This window comes from Oncorhynchus mykiss, chromosome 17, assembly GCF_013265735.2.
Source record: "Oncorhynchus mykiss isolate Arlee chromosome 17, USDA_OmykA_1.1, whole genome shotgun sequence".
In the NCBI taxonomy this organism is placed as follows: Eukaryota; Metazoa; Chordata; class Actinopteri; order Salmoniformes; family Salmonidae; genus Oncorhynchus; species Oncorhynchus mykiss.
This window is the reverse complement of record NC_048581.1, coordinates 68453242-68469615: the sequence shown is the minus strand read 5'-3', so window position 1 is coordinate 68469615 and position 16374 is coordinate 68453242. Positions and strand designations below refer to the sequence as shown.

The following is a 16374-nucleotide window of genomic DNA, read 5'->3' as shown; positions in this document are numbered from 1 at the left end:
TTCTATTAAGGTCAATTTACTTGAATGAATATACATTATATGCGCATCATAATTCTTAATATTATGAAGATTACGGTAAAGAAATTGTGACGCAAATGGCACACCTCATGCTTTTCGCTTGGAGGACATCAACCGGGCCCGCGCCACCAACCTCAGCACAAGGACAGCGTAACACACAACAGGACTTAACAGTTGCGCCTCCGACTGGAGTGGGACAAAAACCTCATAGTCAGAGGTGGCAGAACGTGCGGATTGGGAGTCAGATCAATGTTCTAATTCCCTCATCGGCTCTCATATCGCAGGTAAATTGCAATAGTTTTTGAGAGTGTACAGTAAGTAGCCTGTGCTATTTAGTTGTGAAACAACCATAGAGCCAGATAGAGGACTCTAGTGGCCAAAATGCCATTTTAGCATGGGCAGCGCCATTGAGGACATTCACCATTTTGAAGTAGTCAACTGGATGGGACATCCTATGGATTAAGGAAGGATCACATAATTCCATCCAGGTCATTAGGTGGGTTATACTCGGGACCAATTAATTATACTTGTGAGCAAACATTGCATAATGGCAGGTGGCAGTAAATCGCCAACCTTGGCTTTATACCTGTTCAAACAACACACTCCGGGTGGCAGTATGCACCCTTTCAGTTTGTTTACCAACTAGTAGAAAATGGAGATGGCCTCAATGGTGCTGCCTATGCTCTCATAGACGCAATAATCGGACAAATAAGATGTTGCGCCCTCTAACTATCTCCATGGAAACTACCAATGCGTCTATTATCAGTGTTCCCGGCACAGACAAGTGAAACTGGCTCGAGACTGTCCGATTGGACTGCAGTAGTGTCGTCGCATAATAATATTGCCTACTGAGGTAAATGGCTTTGGCATAATTTTGTGATTCCCGGTTTTTGTTAGTGCTCTTTTGATGAGCGGATATGGCCGCGCAATACATGGTGGCTGTGAGGATGAAATGGCAGTCCCTCACTTTGCTGTGTTGCAATATGCTTGAAGGTCTTTGACAGAAAACGAAGCTGTATCCAACCTAATATAAAAGTAGTCTAATTATGTTACAGCAAATGTCAAGTCATGCCATTACTTTCTAATTCATTAGAAAATTCATCAGAATCCTAATACTTAATGAAATGGGATTTTAAGTGCATTTAGTGTGGCCTATATACACAACATGACAAAAAGTATGTGGACACCTGCCCATTGAACATCTCATTGCAAAATCATGGGCATTAATATGGAGTTGGTGCCCCCTTTGCTGCTTTAACAGCCTCCACTCTTCTGGGAAGGCTTTCCACTAGATGTTGGAACATTTCTGCGGGGACTTGCTTCCATTCTACCACAAGAGCATTAGTGAAGTCGGGCACTGATGTTGGGAGAGTAGGCCTGGCTCGGACAAACCATTTCTGTATGGACCTCGCTTTGTGCACAGGGGCATCATGCTGAAACAGGAAAGGACCTTCCCCAAACTGTTGCCACAAATTTGGAATCACCGAATCATCTAGAATGTCATTGTATGCTGTAGCGTTAAGATTTTCCTTCACTGGAACTTAGGGGCCTAGGCAAACCATCAAAAACAGCCCCAGGCCATTAGTCCTCATCCACCAAACTTTACAGTTGGCAGTATGCACTTGGGCAGGTAGTGTTCTCCTGGCATCCGCCAAAACCCAGATGTGTCCGTCGGACTGCCAGATGGTGAAGCGTGATTCATCACTCCAGAGAACGCCTTTCCGCTGCTCCAGAGTCCAATGGCAGCGAGCTTTACACCACTCCAGCCGACACTTGGCATTGCACGTGGTGATTTTAGGCTTGTGTGCGGCTGCTCGGCCATGAAAACCCATTTCATGAAGCTCCCGACTAACCATTCTTGTGCTGATGTTGCTTCCAGAGGCAGTTTGAAACTCGGTAGTGAGTGTTGCAACCGAGGACAGACGATTTGTTAAGCGCTACGCGTTTCAGTACTCGGCAGTAACATTCTGTGAACTTGTGTGGCCTACCACTTTGTGGCTGAGCCGTTGTTGCTCCTAGACCACTTTCCGCTTCAAATAACAGCACTTACAGTTGACTGGAGAAGATCTAGCATGGCAGAGATTTGACAAACTGACTTGTTGGAAAGGTGGCACCCTATGATGTTGCCATGTTGAAAGTCACTGAGCGCTTCACTAAGGCCATTTTACTGTGAATGTTTGTCTATAGAGATTGCATGGCGGTGTGCTCGATGTTATACACCTGTCAGCAACGATTGTGTCTGAAATAGCCGAATGCACTAATTTGAAGGTGTGTCCACATACCATTGTATGTATTTTATATCAACATCAATTTAATTGAATATTTTTCAGATAGTGGATAAATTACTCATTCTTATTCAGGAAATACAGTGCCTTGCGAAAGTATTCGGCCCCCTTGAACTTTGCGACCTTTTGCCACATTTCAGGCTTCAAACATAAAGATATAAAAGTGTATTTTTTTTGTGAAGAATCAACAACAAGTGGGACACAATCATGAAGTGGAACGACATTTATTGGATATTTCAAACTTTTTTAACAAATCAAAAACTGAAAAATTGGGCGTGCAAAATTATTCAGCCCCCTTAAGTTAATACTTTGTAGCGCCACCTTTTGCTGTGATTACAGCTGTAAGTCGCTTGGGGTATGTCTCTATCAGTTTTGCACATCGAGAGACTGACATTTTTTCCCATTCCTCCTTGCAAAACAGCTCGAGCTCAGTGAGGTTGGATGGAGAGCATTTGTGAACAGCAGTTTTCAGTTCTTTCCACAGATTCTCGATTGGATTCAGGTCTGGACTTTGACTCGGCCATTCTAACACCTGGATATGTTTATTTTTGAACCATTCCATTGTAGATTTTGCTTTATGTTTTGGGTCATTGTCTTGTTGGAAGACAAATCTCCGTCCCAGTCTCAGGTCTTTTGCAGACTCCATCAGGTTTTCTTCCAGAATGGTCCTGTATTTGGCTCCATCCATCTTCCCATCAATTTTAACCATCTTCCCTGTCCCTGCTGAAGAAAAGCAGGCCCAAACCATGATGCTGCCACCACCATGTTTGACAGTGGGGATAGTGTGTTCAGGGTGATGAGCTGTGTTGCTTTTACGCCAAACATAACGTTTTGCATTGTTGCCAAAAAGTTCAAATTTGGTTTCATCTGACCAGAGCACCTTCTTCCACATGTTTGTTGTGTCTCCCAGGTGGCTTGTGGCAAACTTTAAACAACACTTTTTATGGATATCTTTAAGAAATGGCTTTCTTCTTGCCACTCTTCCATAAAGGCCAGATTTGTGCAATATACGACGGATTGTTGTCCTATGGACAGAGTCTCCCACCTCAGCTGTAGATATCTGCAGTTCATCCAGAGTGATCATGGGCCTCTTGGCTGCATCTCTGATCAGTCTTCTCCTTGTATGAGCTGAAAGTTTAGAGGGACGGCCAGGTCTTGGTAGATTTGCAGTGGTCTGATACTCCTTCCATTTCAATATTATCGCTTGCACAGTGCTCCTTGGGATGTTTAAAGCTTGGGAAATCTTTTTGTATCCAAATCCGGCTTTAAACTTCTTCACAACAGTATCTCGGACCTGCCTGGTGTGTTCCTTGTTCTTCATGATGCTCTCTGAGACTATCACAGTGCAGGTGCATTTATACAGAGACTTGATTACACACAGGTGGATTGTATTTATCTTCATTAGTCATTTAGGTCAACATTGGATCATTCAGAGATCCTCACTGAACTTCTGGAGAGAGTTTGCTGCACTGAAAGTAAAGGGGCTGAATAATTTTGCACGCCCAATTCTTCAGTTTTTGATTTGTTAAAAAAGTTTGAAATATCCAATAAATGTCGTTCCACTTCATGATTGTGTCCCACTTGTTGTTCATTCTTCACAAAAAAATACAGTTTTATATCTTTATGTTTGAAGCCTGAAATGTGGCAAAAGGTCGCAAAGTTCAAGGGGGCCGAATACTTTCGCAAGGCACTGTATAAATAAAAATGTAATATTACATAGGCCTAGACCTACTGCTAGAATAAATCAACCTTGTGTTTCAGATTGTCTGGGGCCATGCCCTTCTAGAGCCTTTGGGAACCTGGCACAACAAGGACACAACTCCACCATGTCCGCAACTATTCAGAGAGAGACTAGCTCGGAGAACTCTGCTGAAGCCAAGAAAACAGAGCTCAGAGTAAATGAGAAGAAATGCTGTAAGTAGCCCAATGATAAGCCTCCCAGAGCAACATCTTCAATGCAGGAGAGCTTTGCGCAGGCAGGACCATAGGCAAGACAGCAACAATTCCGCTGCAGTCTGGATGCTTGCTTCAGGCTGTTTTGACTGGCACATGAGTCTACAGGTGTTATTTTGTTTTGGCTTCATCTTCAAAAATGTTGCTAGTTATGATGTAAAGCTTTCCCTATGCATTGAAAGCACTTTTTTGTTGTTGCTGAAGCACACATTAACAAGAACATTTGTTTAAAAGAAATACTACTGTGTTTATAATATTTTGAGAGGGATTAGTCTTCTCTGAACATTATTCCGTTGGGCATATTTTGGGCAAATTATTCATTCTCATTCCACATTATATTTTTATCATGCAGATTATGTTGAAATCTGTTTATAATGAGCCCATATTCCATACAGTATTCAGTTTATCTGCAGTCCTGTTGCGGGTGTAATTTATATGAGAATAGCGAGCCATGGCTTGCCAGTCCACTTTGACATATCCCTTTTCATCTAAGTATACAGTACATGGGAAATCAAGGATAAGAAATGTATCCAATGATGATTGATCATACCAACCAACAAATTTGATAGTTAAATTGTTTTGCCGTATCTACTGTATATAATTTTGTCAGGCCTGTGTATCACTTGTTACAGTACAGTATACAGAAGTATCTGAGTTAGCCTGATGCTAATGCACTATAGTATGTATGTATGTCTGTCTGTCTTTCTGTTCAGCATGGGCATCCTACATGACAAACTCTCCCACAGTGATTGTAATGATCGGCCTACCTGCTAGGGGAAAGACCTACATGTCTAAGAAACTGACACGATACCTCAACTGGATAGGGGTGCCAACCAAAGGTGAGTGGGGGAAGACAGCCCCTACAACATCACTTATGAAAACATTATACATGTACCTTTAAGTCTTCCATTATGACAGACTATTGATGGTGGAACCCTCTGGTGTTTGAGAACTTTTAATAAGCACCTCAGTCAAATTTAAATCACCAGTGTATTGTGTCCTACAAAGTAAATGCCTTCATTATTAGGTAAATGTCAATTTTTTTTATAAAAAATGTAAAGCTCCTGAGAACTGAGACGCCCCATGTTGAATAGGATCCTACTTTGAACCAGTCCCATTTCTATGATAGGAGACAACCCTAACTTAATAAACCATGTAGACACTAATACAAGCAAGTCATAACTCTGTTGTTGGTGCCATTTTGTTAATTTTGTAGTGTTTAACTTGGGTGTTTACCGCCGAGAGGCTGTCAAAGCTTACAAGTCCTACGACTTCTTCAGACACGACAACAAGGAAGCCATGGAAATAAGGAAGTAAGTTATGTTTGTTTTATTCATGCAGATTCCAAACTGAGAAAGCATTCACAATTGCCATGCACACTGTTTTGATGGCACATTTTTTCATTTTTATTTGCTTAGAACTTAAATTCACATATGACAGACAAAGTTTTCTATCAATCGTAACATGTTGGGAAAAAAACGGTAATTAATCAAGTATTGTTTCCATCAACATGGTCAGATCTGAGTCAATCTTATTACTCCAGCAGCACACCAGGTTCTCTCATGCATGATTTCACAGGTGTACTTTGCAGCCCTGGCTGCTGCGTCAATGGCTAGTCAGTTTGTGCAAGCAGATATTCAGTGTACAAAAGACCCATATTATATTAATAGAATGTGTGTGTACACACACACACCAGTTGCGGGATTCAAATGGACATTTGCTTAGTTTTCATAGTAATTTATGATGGATTACTATTTTCCAACTAGCTGAAAGTTTTCTAAGCAAGCACTAAACTTGATCCAGAATAATCACTTAATGAGACACATCTGAATTGCCCTTTATGGACCTGTAAATGGCTTTACTGCTCTTGACAACATCACAGAATGCTGATCTAAATATATTTCTGGCACTCACTCACTCTTACAAAATGTTGCATCGGTATGTTCCCTCACTGTTCTGTCAGTGTTGCTATTCAGATGTCTGTACAGAAGAAAGATAGGTATACAGTAACATTCTGGTCTACTGGACTGCTCACCATAGAATCAAACACAAAATCATACAGGGGCCTTTAAGATTGAGTATAAAAACAATATAAATATATTATCTGAGGTTGGAATTCATACCTGCCCCCTTTTCTGCAGACCCACTGTTGAGCCCTTTGATGCAAATTAAGACTACTGTCATTGTATTTCACTCTTCTCTCCCACAGACAGTGTGCTCTGGTAGCCCTGGAGGATGTGAAAGGATATCTAACTGAAGAAGCAGGACAAATCGCTGTAAGGCATCTACTCTTTCCTTTAGATTCCTTTTTGTCTGTTCAATATATTTATCCGCCCATTTTGGGATGTTTGCTTTGATTAGGTATTTGATGCAACAAACACAACAAGGGAGAGGAGAGACCTCATTCTTGATTTTGGGAAAGAGAATGCATTCAAGGTAAAAAATGTGCTAAATTGCCAAATATATTTTTGTGTTTGTATCTCCATATAACGTTACTCTGTGTAACGACACTGCATCCAGCCCTGTGGTGAGGCAGTATATTTTAGTGGCGCAGTCTGAGCTGCTTTCTTTCCAACAGGTGTTCTTTGTGGAGTCTGTGTGTGATGACCCAGAAGTCATTGCTGCTAATATTCTGGTATGTTCCGATGTCGCCATGTGGGATTGTAATGCTTTACTATGACCCCAGGCCAGGGTCAAAACTAACCTATTTATACACTGACTATATCCTTGTCATGTCACGACTTTCATTTTTCTTTGCACGCATTCTAATGTGTCATATCTCTAAACAGGAGGTGAAGGTGTCCAGTCCAGACTACCCAGAGAGGCACAGAGAGAGAGTAATGGATGACTTTCTCAAACGCATAGAGTGCTATAAGGTTACATACCAACCTTTGGATCCCGATGAGTATGACAAGTAAGAATGACCAAAGCATATTGTCTGTCTCAGTGTATTGCAATTGAATAGGACATTGCTTCAATTAGAGGCAACTGTCCACACCGATCATCATGTATTATACCTAATAGGCATTAACGTGTGTAGTTCTCGAGAATTGCTGTAAATTTGCTGCAAGGTCAGATGAATGCCACCAGATGGAGACAGAATACTTACAGACAATTGTGTTACTGTGTGTCCCGTAGGGACCTATCCTTCATCAAGGTGGAGAATGTGGGCCGGCGCTTCCTGGTGAACCGGGTGCAAGACTACATCCAGAGTAGGATAGTGTACTACCTCATGAACATTCAAGTGCACTCTCACTCGCTCTACCTGTGCCGGCATGGAGAGAGCAATCATAACACGGAGGGCCGTATCGGAGGTGACTCAGAGCTCTCCCCAGGGGGAAAACAGGTATGTGTCCTGTCTGCCATGACAGTTAGGCCTAGTGCAGAGAGACCAGTCCATAGAGATAGAGGATTCATCTTTGTACCTGTGCCATTATAGCATCTGTGATAGCATGGGCAGCACCATTGAGGCCATCTCCATTTTGAAGTAGTCAATTTTCTTCTTCATGATTGGCTGATCCCTCCCGATGACTCAGTTGGACATGACTCCAACAGGGTAACCAGGAGGGATTAGCCAATGAAGTTGGAAGGCCCACCCTGTTGACTACAGTGCCTTGCGAACGTATTCGGCCCCCTTGAACTTTGCGACCTTTTGCCACATTTCAGGCTTCAAACATAAAAATATAAAACTGTATTTGTTTGTGAAGAATCAACAACAAGTGGGACACAATCATGAAGTGGAATGACATTTATTGGATATTTCAAACTTTTTTAACAAATCAAAAACTGAAAAATTGGGCGTGCAAAATTATTCAGCCCCCTTAAGTTAATACTTTGTAGCGCCACCTTTTGCTGCGATTACAGCTGTAAGTCGCTTGGGGTATGTCTCTATCAGTTTTGCACATCGAGAGACTGACATTTTTTCCCATTCCTCCTTGCAAAACAGCTCGAGCTCAGTGAGGTTGGATGGAGAGCATTTGTGAACAGCAGTTTTCAGTTCATTCCACAGATTCTCGATTGGATTCAGGTCTGGACTTTGACTTGGCCATTCTAACACCTGGATATGTTTATTTTTGAACCATTCCATTGTAGATTTTGCTTTATGTTTTGGATCATTGTCTTGTTGGAAGACAAATCTCCGTCCCAGTCTCAGGTCTTTTGCAGACTCCATCAGGTTTTCTTCCAGAATGGTCCTGTATTTGGCTCCATCCATCTTCCCATCAATTTTAACCATCTTCCCTGTCCCTGCTGAAGAAAAGCAGGCCCAAACCATGATGCTGCTGCCACCACCATGTTTGACAGTGGGGATGGTGTGTTCAGCTGTGTTGCTTTTACGCCAAACATAACGTTTTGCATTGTTGCCAAAAAGTTCAATTTTGGTTTCATCTGACCAGAGCACCTTCTTCCACATGTTTGGTGTGTCTCCCAGGTGGCTTGTGGCAAACTTTAAACAACACTTTTTATGGATATCTTTAAGAAATGGCTTTCTTCTTGCCACTCTTCCATAAAGGCCAGATTTGTGCAATATACGACTGATTGTTGTCCTATGGACAGAGTCTCCCACCTCAGCTGTAGATCTCTGCAGTTCATCCAGAGTGATCATGGGCCTCTTGGCTGCATCTCTGATCAGTCTTCTCCTTGTATGAGCTGAAAATTTAGAGAGATGGCCAGGTCTTGGTAGATTTGCAGTGGTCTGATACTCCTTCCATTTCAATATTATCGCTTGCACAGTGCTCCTTGGGATGTTTAAAGCTTGGGAAATCTTTTTGTATCCAAATCCGGCTTTAAACTTCTTCACAACAGTATCTCGGACCTGCCTGGTGTGTTCCTTGTTCTTCATGATGCTCTCTGCGCTTTTAACGGACCTCTGAGACTATCACAGTGCAGGTGCATTTATACGGAGACTTGATTACACACAGGTGGATTGTATTTATCATCATTAGTCATTTAGGTCAACATTGGATCATTCAGAGATCCTCACTGAACTTCTGGAGAGAGTTTGCTGCACTGAAAGTAAAGGGGCTGAATAATTTTGCACGGCCAATTTTTCAGTTTTTGATTTGTTAAAAAAGTTTGAAATATCCAATAAATGTCGTTCCACTTCATGATTGTGTCCCACTTGTTGTTGATTCTTCACAAAAAAATACAGTTTTATATCTTTATGTTTGAAGCCTGAAATGTGGCAAAAGGTCGCAAAGTTCAAGGGGGCCGAATACTTTCGCAAGGCACTGTACATTAAAATGATGAAAACCCTCAGTGTGCTAATGCTAATGCTAATACGGCCTTTTGGCAAGTAGAAGCCTCTATCAATCTCTATTGAGCAGTCAGGCATAATACTGACCTTTGTCTTTGAGTCAGTGGATCCTACCGATTTCTATTTAGATTTAGTTGAACAGCTAATGGAAAATACTAATTAAAGCTCCTGTACTTTAAATTTGAGGAAACACTGGTAATCTGGTCATGTACTCTTAAATAGTTATTAGCAGTATAGCAGTAAATAGTTTACCATGATCATGTACAGTAAGAAGTCCCCTGATAGATGGGCCTGTTATTGACACCAATCTCTCTTTGCCCTTTCTGGTCCAGTTTGCCCATGCCTTGCGCGGCTTCATCGAGGAGCACAAACTGTCGGACCTTAAGGTGTGGACAAGCCAGCTGAGGCGTACCATCCAGACTGCTGAGGAGCTGATTGTGCCCTACGAACAGTGGAAGATCCTCAACGAGATAGATGCTGTCAGTACTGACTTTCCCTCTGATTTATCACTGGTCTAAAGTAATGAATAACATGATGGTTTAATTTAGGTAGACACCATTTGTGATTAAAATGAATTTGATCTTTGATAAAGGACTTGTTATATTCATTGTTTGAATAATAAGTAATGATTGATCATTATCTGGCAACTCAACTGCCAAGGCACATTTTCCAGAGTTCTCTCTTTCCCATCTGTTAGGGTGTTTGTGAGGAGATGACCTATGATATGATCCAGAACTCCTTTCCAGAAGAGTTTGCCCTGAGGGACCAAGACAAGTACCACTACCGCTACCTAGGAGGAGAGGTAAAGTCCTACCCCCTCACCACAATATGGAGCCCTTATCTTGTTAGGGATAGCTAAAGCTCAGTGTGTCCCTTCTCCCCACCTGTAGTCCTACCAGGATCTAGTGCAGCGGTTAGAGCCTGTCATCATGGAGCTAGAGAGACAAGGCAATGTGCTGGTCATCTGTCACCAGGCTGTCATGCGCTGCCTGCTAGCCTACTTCCTGGACAAGAGTGCAGGTGGGTGAGCACACACCATACAGTACACACTTGCTTGTGTCACAAACACCAGAAGTCATTGATACTTTTTTTTTTTAACTATGTATTTCGTAGATGACCTACCCTACCTGAAATGTCCACTGCACACAGTGCTCAAGCTCAGCCCTGTTGCCTATGGTAAGACTTTGCGTTCATTAGACTTACGGCAGAATAAATTGACAATTACATTGTGTTATGTTCACATCTGATGGAATTCTTCTATCACCACTAGTAAACTCAGCAAAAAAAGAAACGTCCTCTCACCGTCAACTGCATTTATTTTTAGCAAACTTAACATGTGTAAATATTTGTATGAACATAACAAAATACTGCAACTGAGACATAAACTGAAGAAGTTCCCCAGACATGTGACTAACAGAAATTGAATTATGTGTCCCTGAACAAAGGGGGGGGTCAAAACAAAAGTAACAGTCAGTATCTGGTGTGGCCACCAGCTGCATTAAGTACTGCAGTGCATCTCCTCGTCATGGACTGCACCAGATTTGCCAGATCTTGCCACTCTTCCATCAAGGCACCTGCAAGTTCCCGGACATTTCTGGGGGGAATGGCCCTAGTCCTCACCGTCCGATCCAACAGGTCCCAGACGTGCTCAATGGGATTGAGATCCGGGCTCTTCGCTCTTCGTGTAAATTGGGCAGTCGTTGTCTCCATTCTGTACCTGTCCCGCAGGTGTGATGTTCGGATGTACCGATCCTGTGCAGGTGTTGTTTCACGTGGTCTGCCACTGTGAGGACGATCTGCTGTCCGCCTGTCTCGCTGTACCGCTGTCTTAGGCGTCTCATAGTACAGCCATTGCGAATTTATTGCCCTGGCCACATCTGCAGTCCTCATGCCTCCTTGCAGCATGCCTAAGGCACGTTCACGCAGATGACCAGGGACCCTGGGCATCTTTCTTTTGGTGTTTTTCAGAGTCAGTAGAAAGGCCTCTTTAGTGTCCTAAGTTTTCATAACTGTGACCTTGATAGCCTACCGTCTATAAGCTGTTAGTGTCTGAACGACCATTCCACAGGTGCATGTTCATTAATTGTTTATGGTTCATTGAACAAGCATGGGAAACAGTGTTTAAACCCTTTACAATGAAGATCTGTGAAGTTATTTGGATTTTTACGTATTATCTTTGAAAGACAGGGCCTTGAAAAGGGGATGTTTCTTTTTTTGCTGAGTTTAGTTTGACAATTAGGAATGGGTAACATGAATTTATCTCTGCAACTATCCCCAGGCTGTAAAGTGGAAATGTTTTACCTTAACGTGGAGGCAGTGAACACACATCGCGACCGACCACTTGTAAGTAACATTGCATGTTATCCTCAGTGGCAAGGCTTTGCTCCTTTTTGTCATCCCTGCTCTGTTCTGCTCACATATCACATGCTTCACGGAACCTCTTTAACCAAACTAGCTCAAGCTATGTCTGGATAAATGAGTAGTTAGTGTGACTTTAGATTTAACTGGTACGAAGCTATGACTGATCACCTTTCCCTGCTTGCGAACACCGACACCACTAAAACAATAAAGCTGCATAATACATTTACATATCTTTACATATTTTTTTTTAGGTTTGCACTAGCTTATTAGTTAGCTAGCTAGATAACGTTAGCCTGCTAACTGACAAGGCAGTTACACACACTTCATATGAAACAAACGGGGTGGTAAGTGCAGCACAATGCACACAACACTAAATAGTTTACCAATCTAGCAATCTGGCCACTGTAGCTAGTAAAATGATAATTAATTAATTATTTTACATGAAGGAGCTGCCTGCAGCTAGCTGCTGAGAGTCAATGCATTGTCTTAACTTTACCTAGCTAGCACAACATCTCGCTAGCTAGCGAATAATGCTAACCATAACATTAGCCAGCTAGCAAAAAATGTATCTATGGGCTGTAGTGACCATGGAGAGTGAATTAAATTGTTCATTTGTCATCTTGCTAGTGAGTTATCTAGCTGTGGCCATCTAGCTATATCAACAAGGGCTGTCTAAAACAATAGTAACATTAGCGCCGCTAGCTATATAGCTAGCTAATATTGGGCCGCTTGAACTCGTTGTGACTGTAGACCATAAAACAACATGCATTTCCAAATAACGCTACTGCCACCTTCTGTTTTGGACTATTTTAACAAGGCTGAGTGGCTGATGACTTCAAGGTCTTTGCTGTGTGAACACAAAAGAGAGAAGTGCTAAGTAGTCGACAGACAAACGTTTCACAATCCTACCGGTGTGTCTGAGCTATTAGTGAGATGCCATAGACAATATTTGAGAGGAGCAGAATTAAGTGGAATTGGTTTAACTATGCAGAATCAACTTTTTCATATTCCATAGCAAAAGTTCTATTGTAGTGGTTGGTCAAGGAGAACGATTATTTGATTGCTGTGTATTGGGGAATTGTCCCAGTCACGCTGTGTGTTCCCGGGTCTCTTTCTTTAATGCACCTGGTGTTTCCCCATCTCCAACCAGGATAAGGTCCCGAGGGACCCAGCTCCCATCCGGCGGAATAGTTACACCCCCCTGTCCAGTCACGACCAGTTCAAGCGGCCCAGGCTCTACAGTGCCGGCAACCGTCCCTGGCTCCCCCAACGGCCCACCCCATCGGCCCTGCAGTTCCCCGAGATGCCAGAGGGGGTGCTGCAGCAAAGCCAAGTTAGTGTCAGAAATGGATGATGCCCTCTTAATTAGTCACTCATAATTCAACTCAGTCCCCTCCCTCCTTCCACCTACCACCCAAGCCAATCCCTTCTTTATCCATAGCATCCCATCACCCTTAAATCCCCTTGATAATTCAGACTCTGTAATAAAAACAGAGTGGACGTCTCCCTGACATGCTGTGGTCTTGTTGGTGGCTTCCCCTCTTTATATTATGTCTGTCTCTCCCCCAACATCAGCTGTTTGTCTTTACATGGCCTCCCCTTTTCTTCATGGGCTGTGTCTCCATCTTGAATATGCACAGCACTATGCCTGTCCTAAATAAACTGCACCACTAACTTCTACTCATTTACATCTTATGAATAAATCACTTAAGTACCATTCCAGATGATACACAGTTCAAAAGTTTTCCAGTAACCAGGTGTTATACATTAGTCATATGGTGATCTTAGGAGAAACATGCACTGAACAACAATTAGCGTCAGAGATCAATGCCATACAAGGGTCGTAAATATAGACATGTTATTGTTTTGAGATGCATATTCAAAGTTGCTGTTGTGATCCGAGTGTGTTGGTTCGCTTTGCTTTGTTGTGAGTTCAGTGCTTCAGCTAGTCTCCCCATTTCTATCTCTTCTGTCTCTTCCCTTTCTGTGTCGTCACAGCCTCGGATAGGAAGCTGTTGTCTGTGAGTATTTAAGATAAATTCCCTCAGAACTCCACCAATTTCATTTCTGTTTTCACATGAGATGTCATCTCAATAAGACAATGGGGTATGTAAGCATCTTTTTTGTTGTTGTTGAATTTTACCCCTTTTTCTCCCCAATTTCGAGGTATCCAATTGTTTAGTAGCTACTATCTTGTCTCATCGCTACAACCCCCGTACGGGCTTGGGAGAGACAAAGGTTGAAAGTCATGCGTCCTCCGATACACAACCCAACCAAGCCGCACTGCTTCTTAACACAGCGCCATCCAACCTGGAAGCCAGCCGCACCAATGTGTCGGAGGAAACACTGTGCACCTAGCAACCTTGGTTAGCGCGCACTGTGCCCGGCCCGCCACAGGAGTCGCTGGTGCACGTTGAGACAAGGATTTCCCTACCGGCCAAACCCTCCCTAACCCGGACGACGCTAAGCCAATTGTGCGTCACCCCACGGACCTCCCGGTCGCGGCCGGTTACGACAGAGCCTGGTCGCGAACCCAGAGTCTCTGCAGTACAGCCCCCTTAACCACTGCGCTACCCGGGAGGCATGTATAGCATCTTAAACTGATATCATACAGTATGATGCTTCATCATAATTTCAGTGCAAGGACATACACTTCACTACTAATAGTACTAATAATTTTGTTCCCTCTTTGTTTTATAATGATGATGGTGTATCAAGAGAAAAAAATTCCCTAGCAGGGATGCTTCTTTTCATTGGTCTCTCTGAGGCACTGTCTTCAAGACAATAATTGGTCAGAGTGTTTGGACTCGTGTTAACCATCGACTGAGAATATTAATCATGTCTGTTTCTGTTTCAAGGACTCCCTGTGTGAAGGAATCGACTATGACAGCCCGGAAGAAACTAGTGGCTGTGTCCGCTTCTGAGTGACTATGAAGTCACCTTCAAGTTCAGCTGGTGCCTCAGTCTATCCCTGTGACACTGAAGTTCTGCTCATCCTATCCTCCATGTCCCTATGGCCTTCCACATCATATAATAATTTCCCTGCATGCCAAATATCTGAAACCACTGGTGGCACAACTATAACACTTCTTTCATGTATGCCAATAGGGATCCAACATGATGCCTTATGTGTATCAGAGACCCTTTATGTCTTGTTGAATATATGTGGCAGCAGGTTATGGTATCATGAAATCCTTTCCCACTACTGCAGCATTAAGCATTTTTACCAATAATTAGATATATCCATATTTGCCATCACATGACATGAACACAGAAAAACATGGTAGGATAATTTGATATTATGGTCATATATGGTTTGTGTGGAACCATTTACAATAAGAATATACTGTATATATTTTAGATTAGAAGTTAGTCCAGTGCTCTTAAAAGGGAAGTTGTCATGTAAATGAATGTATTTATCTGTCAATGACTTACTCTGTCTTCAGATAACATAAAGGAGTAACAGAAATATGTAAACATGGAATAAGAAAAGGACTACGGTCCTAATTATCATAGTGTAGCTTCAATACCTTTCTTATGAAATTCTCGCTGAATTGTCCCTTTGATTATATTCATGGTTGAGGAAATGTTTTACACTAGTATATTTTTAAGCAACTCAAAGCTTATTTGAGAACCTTGCCTTTTAACCAATTATTACAGACATGCGACTATTAATAAATGTAGCTTGTTAGCCATTACCACTGAAACCAAAACTGTGCAAATATCCCATATTTTAACAGATGCTCTGAGATACTTGAAGGAAATATTTGACATAGTCATGGTGTGATAAGATGTTTTTCTCATCAAGTATTCTTAATAGGATATTGATATGTAGAATAACAGAAGAATGTTCAGTGGCTGTATATTAGATATTGAGATGTTGCTATTTGTATGAATGTGTTTGGCATTCTGCTGTGTTTTGAGTTGGTTTGTGTTGAATGTTTTCATTAATAACCTGCATAAAGTGATGAGATTTCTGGCAATTTGCACCAAAAGCCACTAGTCAGTAGGGGCACACAATATCCTTTTAATTTAGATAAAAGTTATGCTATTACGCAGACCCAATTATTCCAATGACTCTGTGAACTACAGTCACAATTATTTATGATTTTTTTTGCCTGTGCCTTTTGGGGCATGTTGAAAGCCTTACTGAAAAGTAATCTGTTCTGTGCATAATCTGTATATAATCATACACAAGAAGGTTCCAAAGAAATGTCAAGAGTTGTGACTATATATTTGATACGTTTTCCAAGGATAGCCTGCTCAGCTCAAGAATGTACTGTACTCAAAACCCGGCTGCAGTATTATTCTCGTGAATGTTGTCATGTAAAATGTTGCCTGTTGATATGGACTTCATTGCGTCAATTAGCTGGTTTAGCATAGTTGAATTGTATTTAAGATGTAACTGTATCAAAGAGTAATTAAATATGTAAAACAGGTGTAATTTATTGTCAAATTTTTCTGTGTGAGTTTTGGGGAAGGAGGGGGTGGCATGTTTCAAGT

At 42.0% G+C, this 16374-nt stretch overlaps 1 protein-coding gene across 8 annotated transcripts; it reads left to right on the top strand.

Annotated features, from left to right (window-relative positions):
- The first annotated feature begins 128 nt into the window (after window positions 1-128).
- LOC110494457 (6-phosphofructo-2-kinase/fructose-2,6-bisphosphatase 2) lies at window positions 129-16306 on the top strand. Of its 8 annotated transcripts, none has more exons than XM_021569528.2 (17): window positions 129-302; window positions 4065-4217; window positions 5003-5095; window positions 5473-5569; window positions 6466-6532; window positions 6618-6692; window positions 6835-6891; window positions 7046-7170; window positions 7395-7602; window positions 9843-9989; window positions 10208-10312; window positions 10401-10530; window positions 10624-10686; window positions 11789-11853; window positions 13022-13204; window positions 13870-13892; window positions 14730-16306. In XM_021569528.2, exons 2-17 carry the CDS (start codon window positions 4130-4132, stop codon window positions 14797-14799), a joined length of 1596 nt encoding a protein of 531 aa, XP_021425203.1. In that variant the 5' UTR covers window positions 129-302; window positions 4065-4129; the 3' UTR covers window positions 14800-16306. The 8 variants fall into 8 exon arrangements, with proteins under 8 accessions (XP_021425203.1, XP_021425199.1, XP_021425204.1 ...); XM_021569524.2 differs by having other exon boundaries at window positions 4970-5095; XM_021569525.2 differs by lacking the exon at window positions 129-302 and adding an exon at window positions 781-871 and having other exon boundaries at window positions 4970-5095.
- Window positions 16307-16374: the final 68 nt, after the last annotated feature.

What these genes read in the sequence shown, in the direction of transcription:
- LOC110494457 (XM_021569524.2), top strand. Translation starts at nt 4,130, where the DNA reads ATGTCCGCAACTATTCAGAGAGAGACTAGCTCGGAGAACTCTGCTGAA. An exon ending in AAGAAGCAGGACAAATCGCT is followed by an intron (nt 6,533 to 6,617) that starts GTAAGGCATCTA and finishes TGCTTTGATTAG; the next exon opens with GTATTTGATGCAACAAACAC. An exon ending in CACATCGCGACCGACCACTT is followed by an intron (nt 11,854 to 13,021) that starts GTAAGTAACATT and finishes ATCTCCAACCAG; the next exon opens with GATAAGGTCCCGAGGGACCC.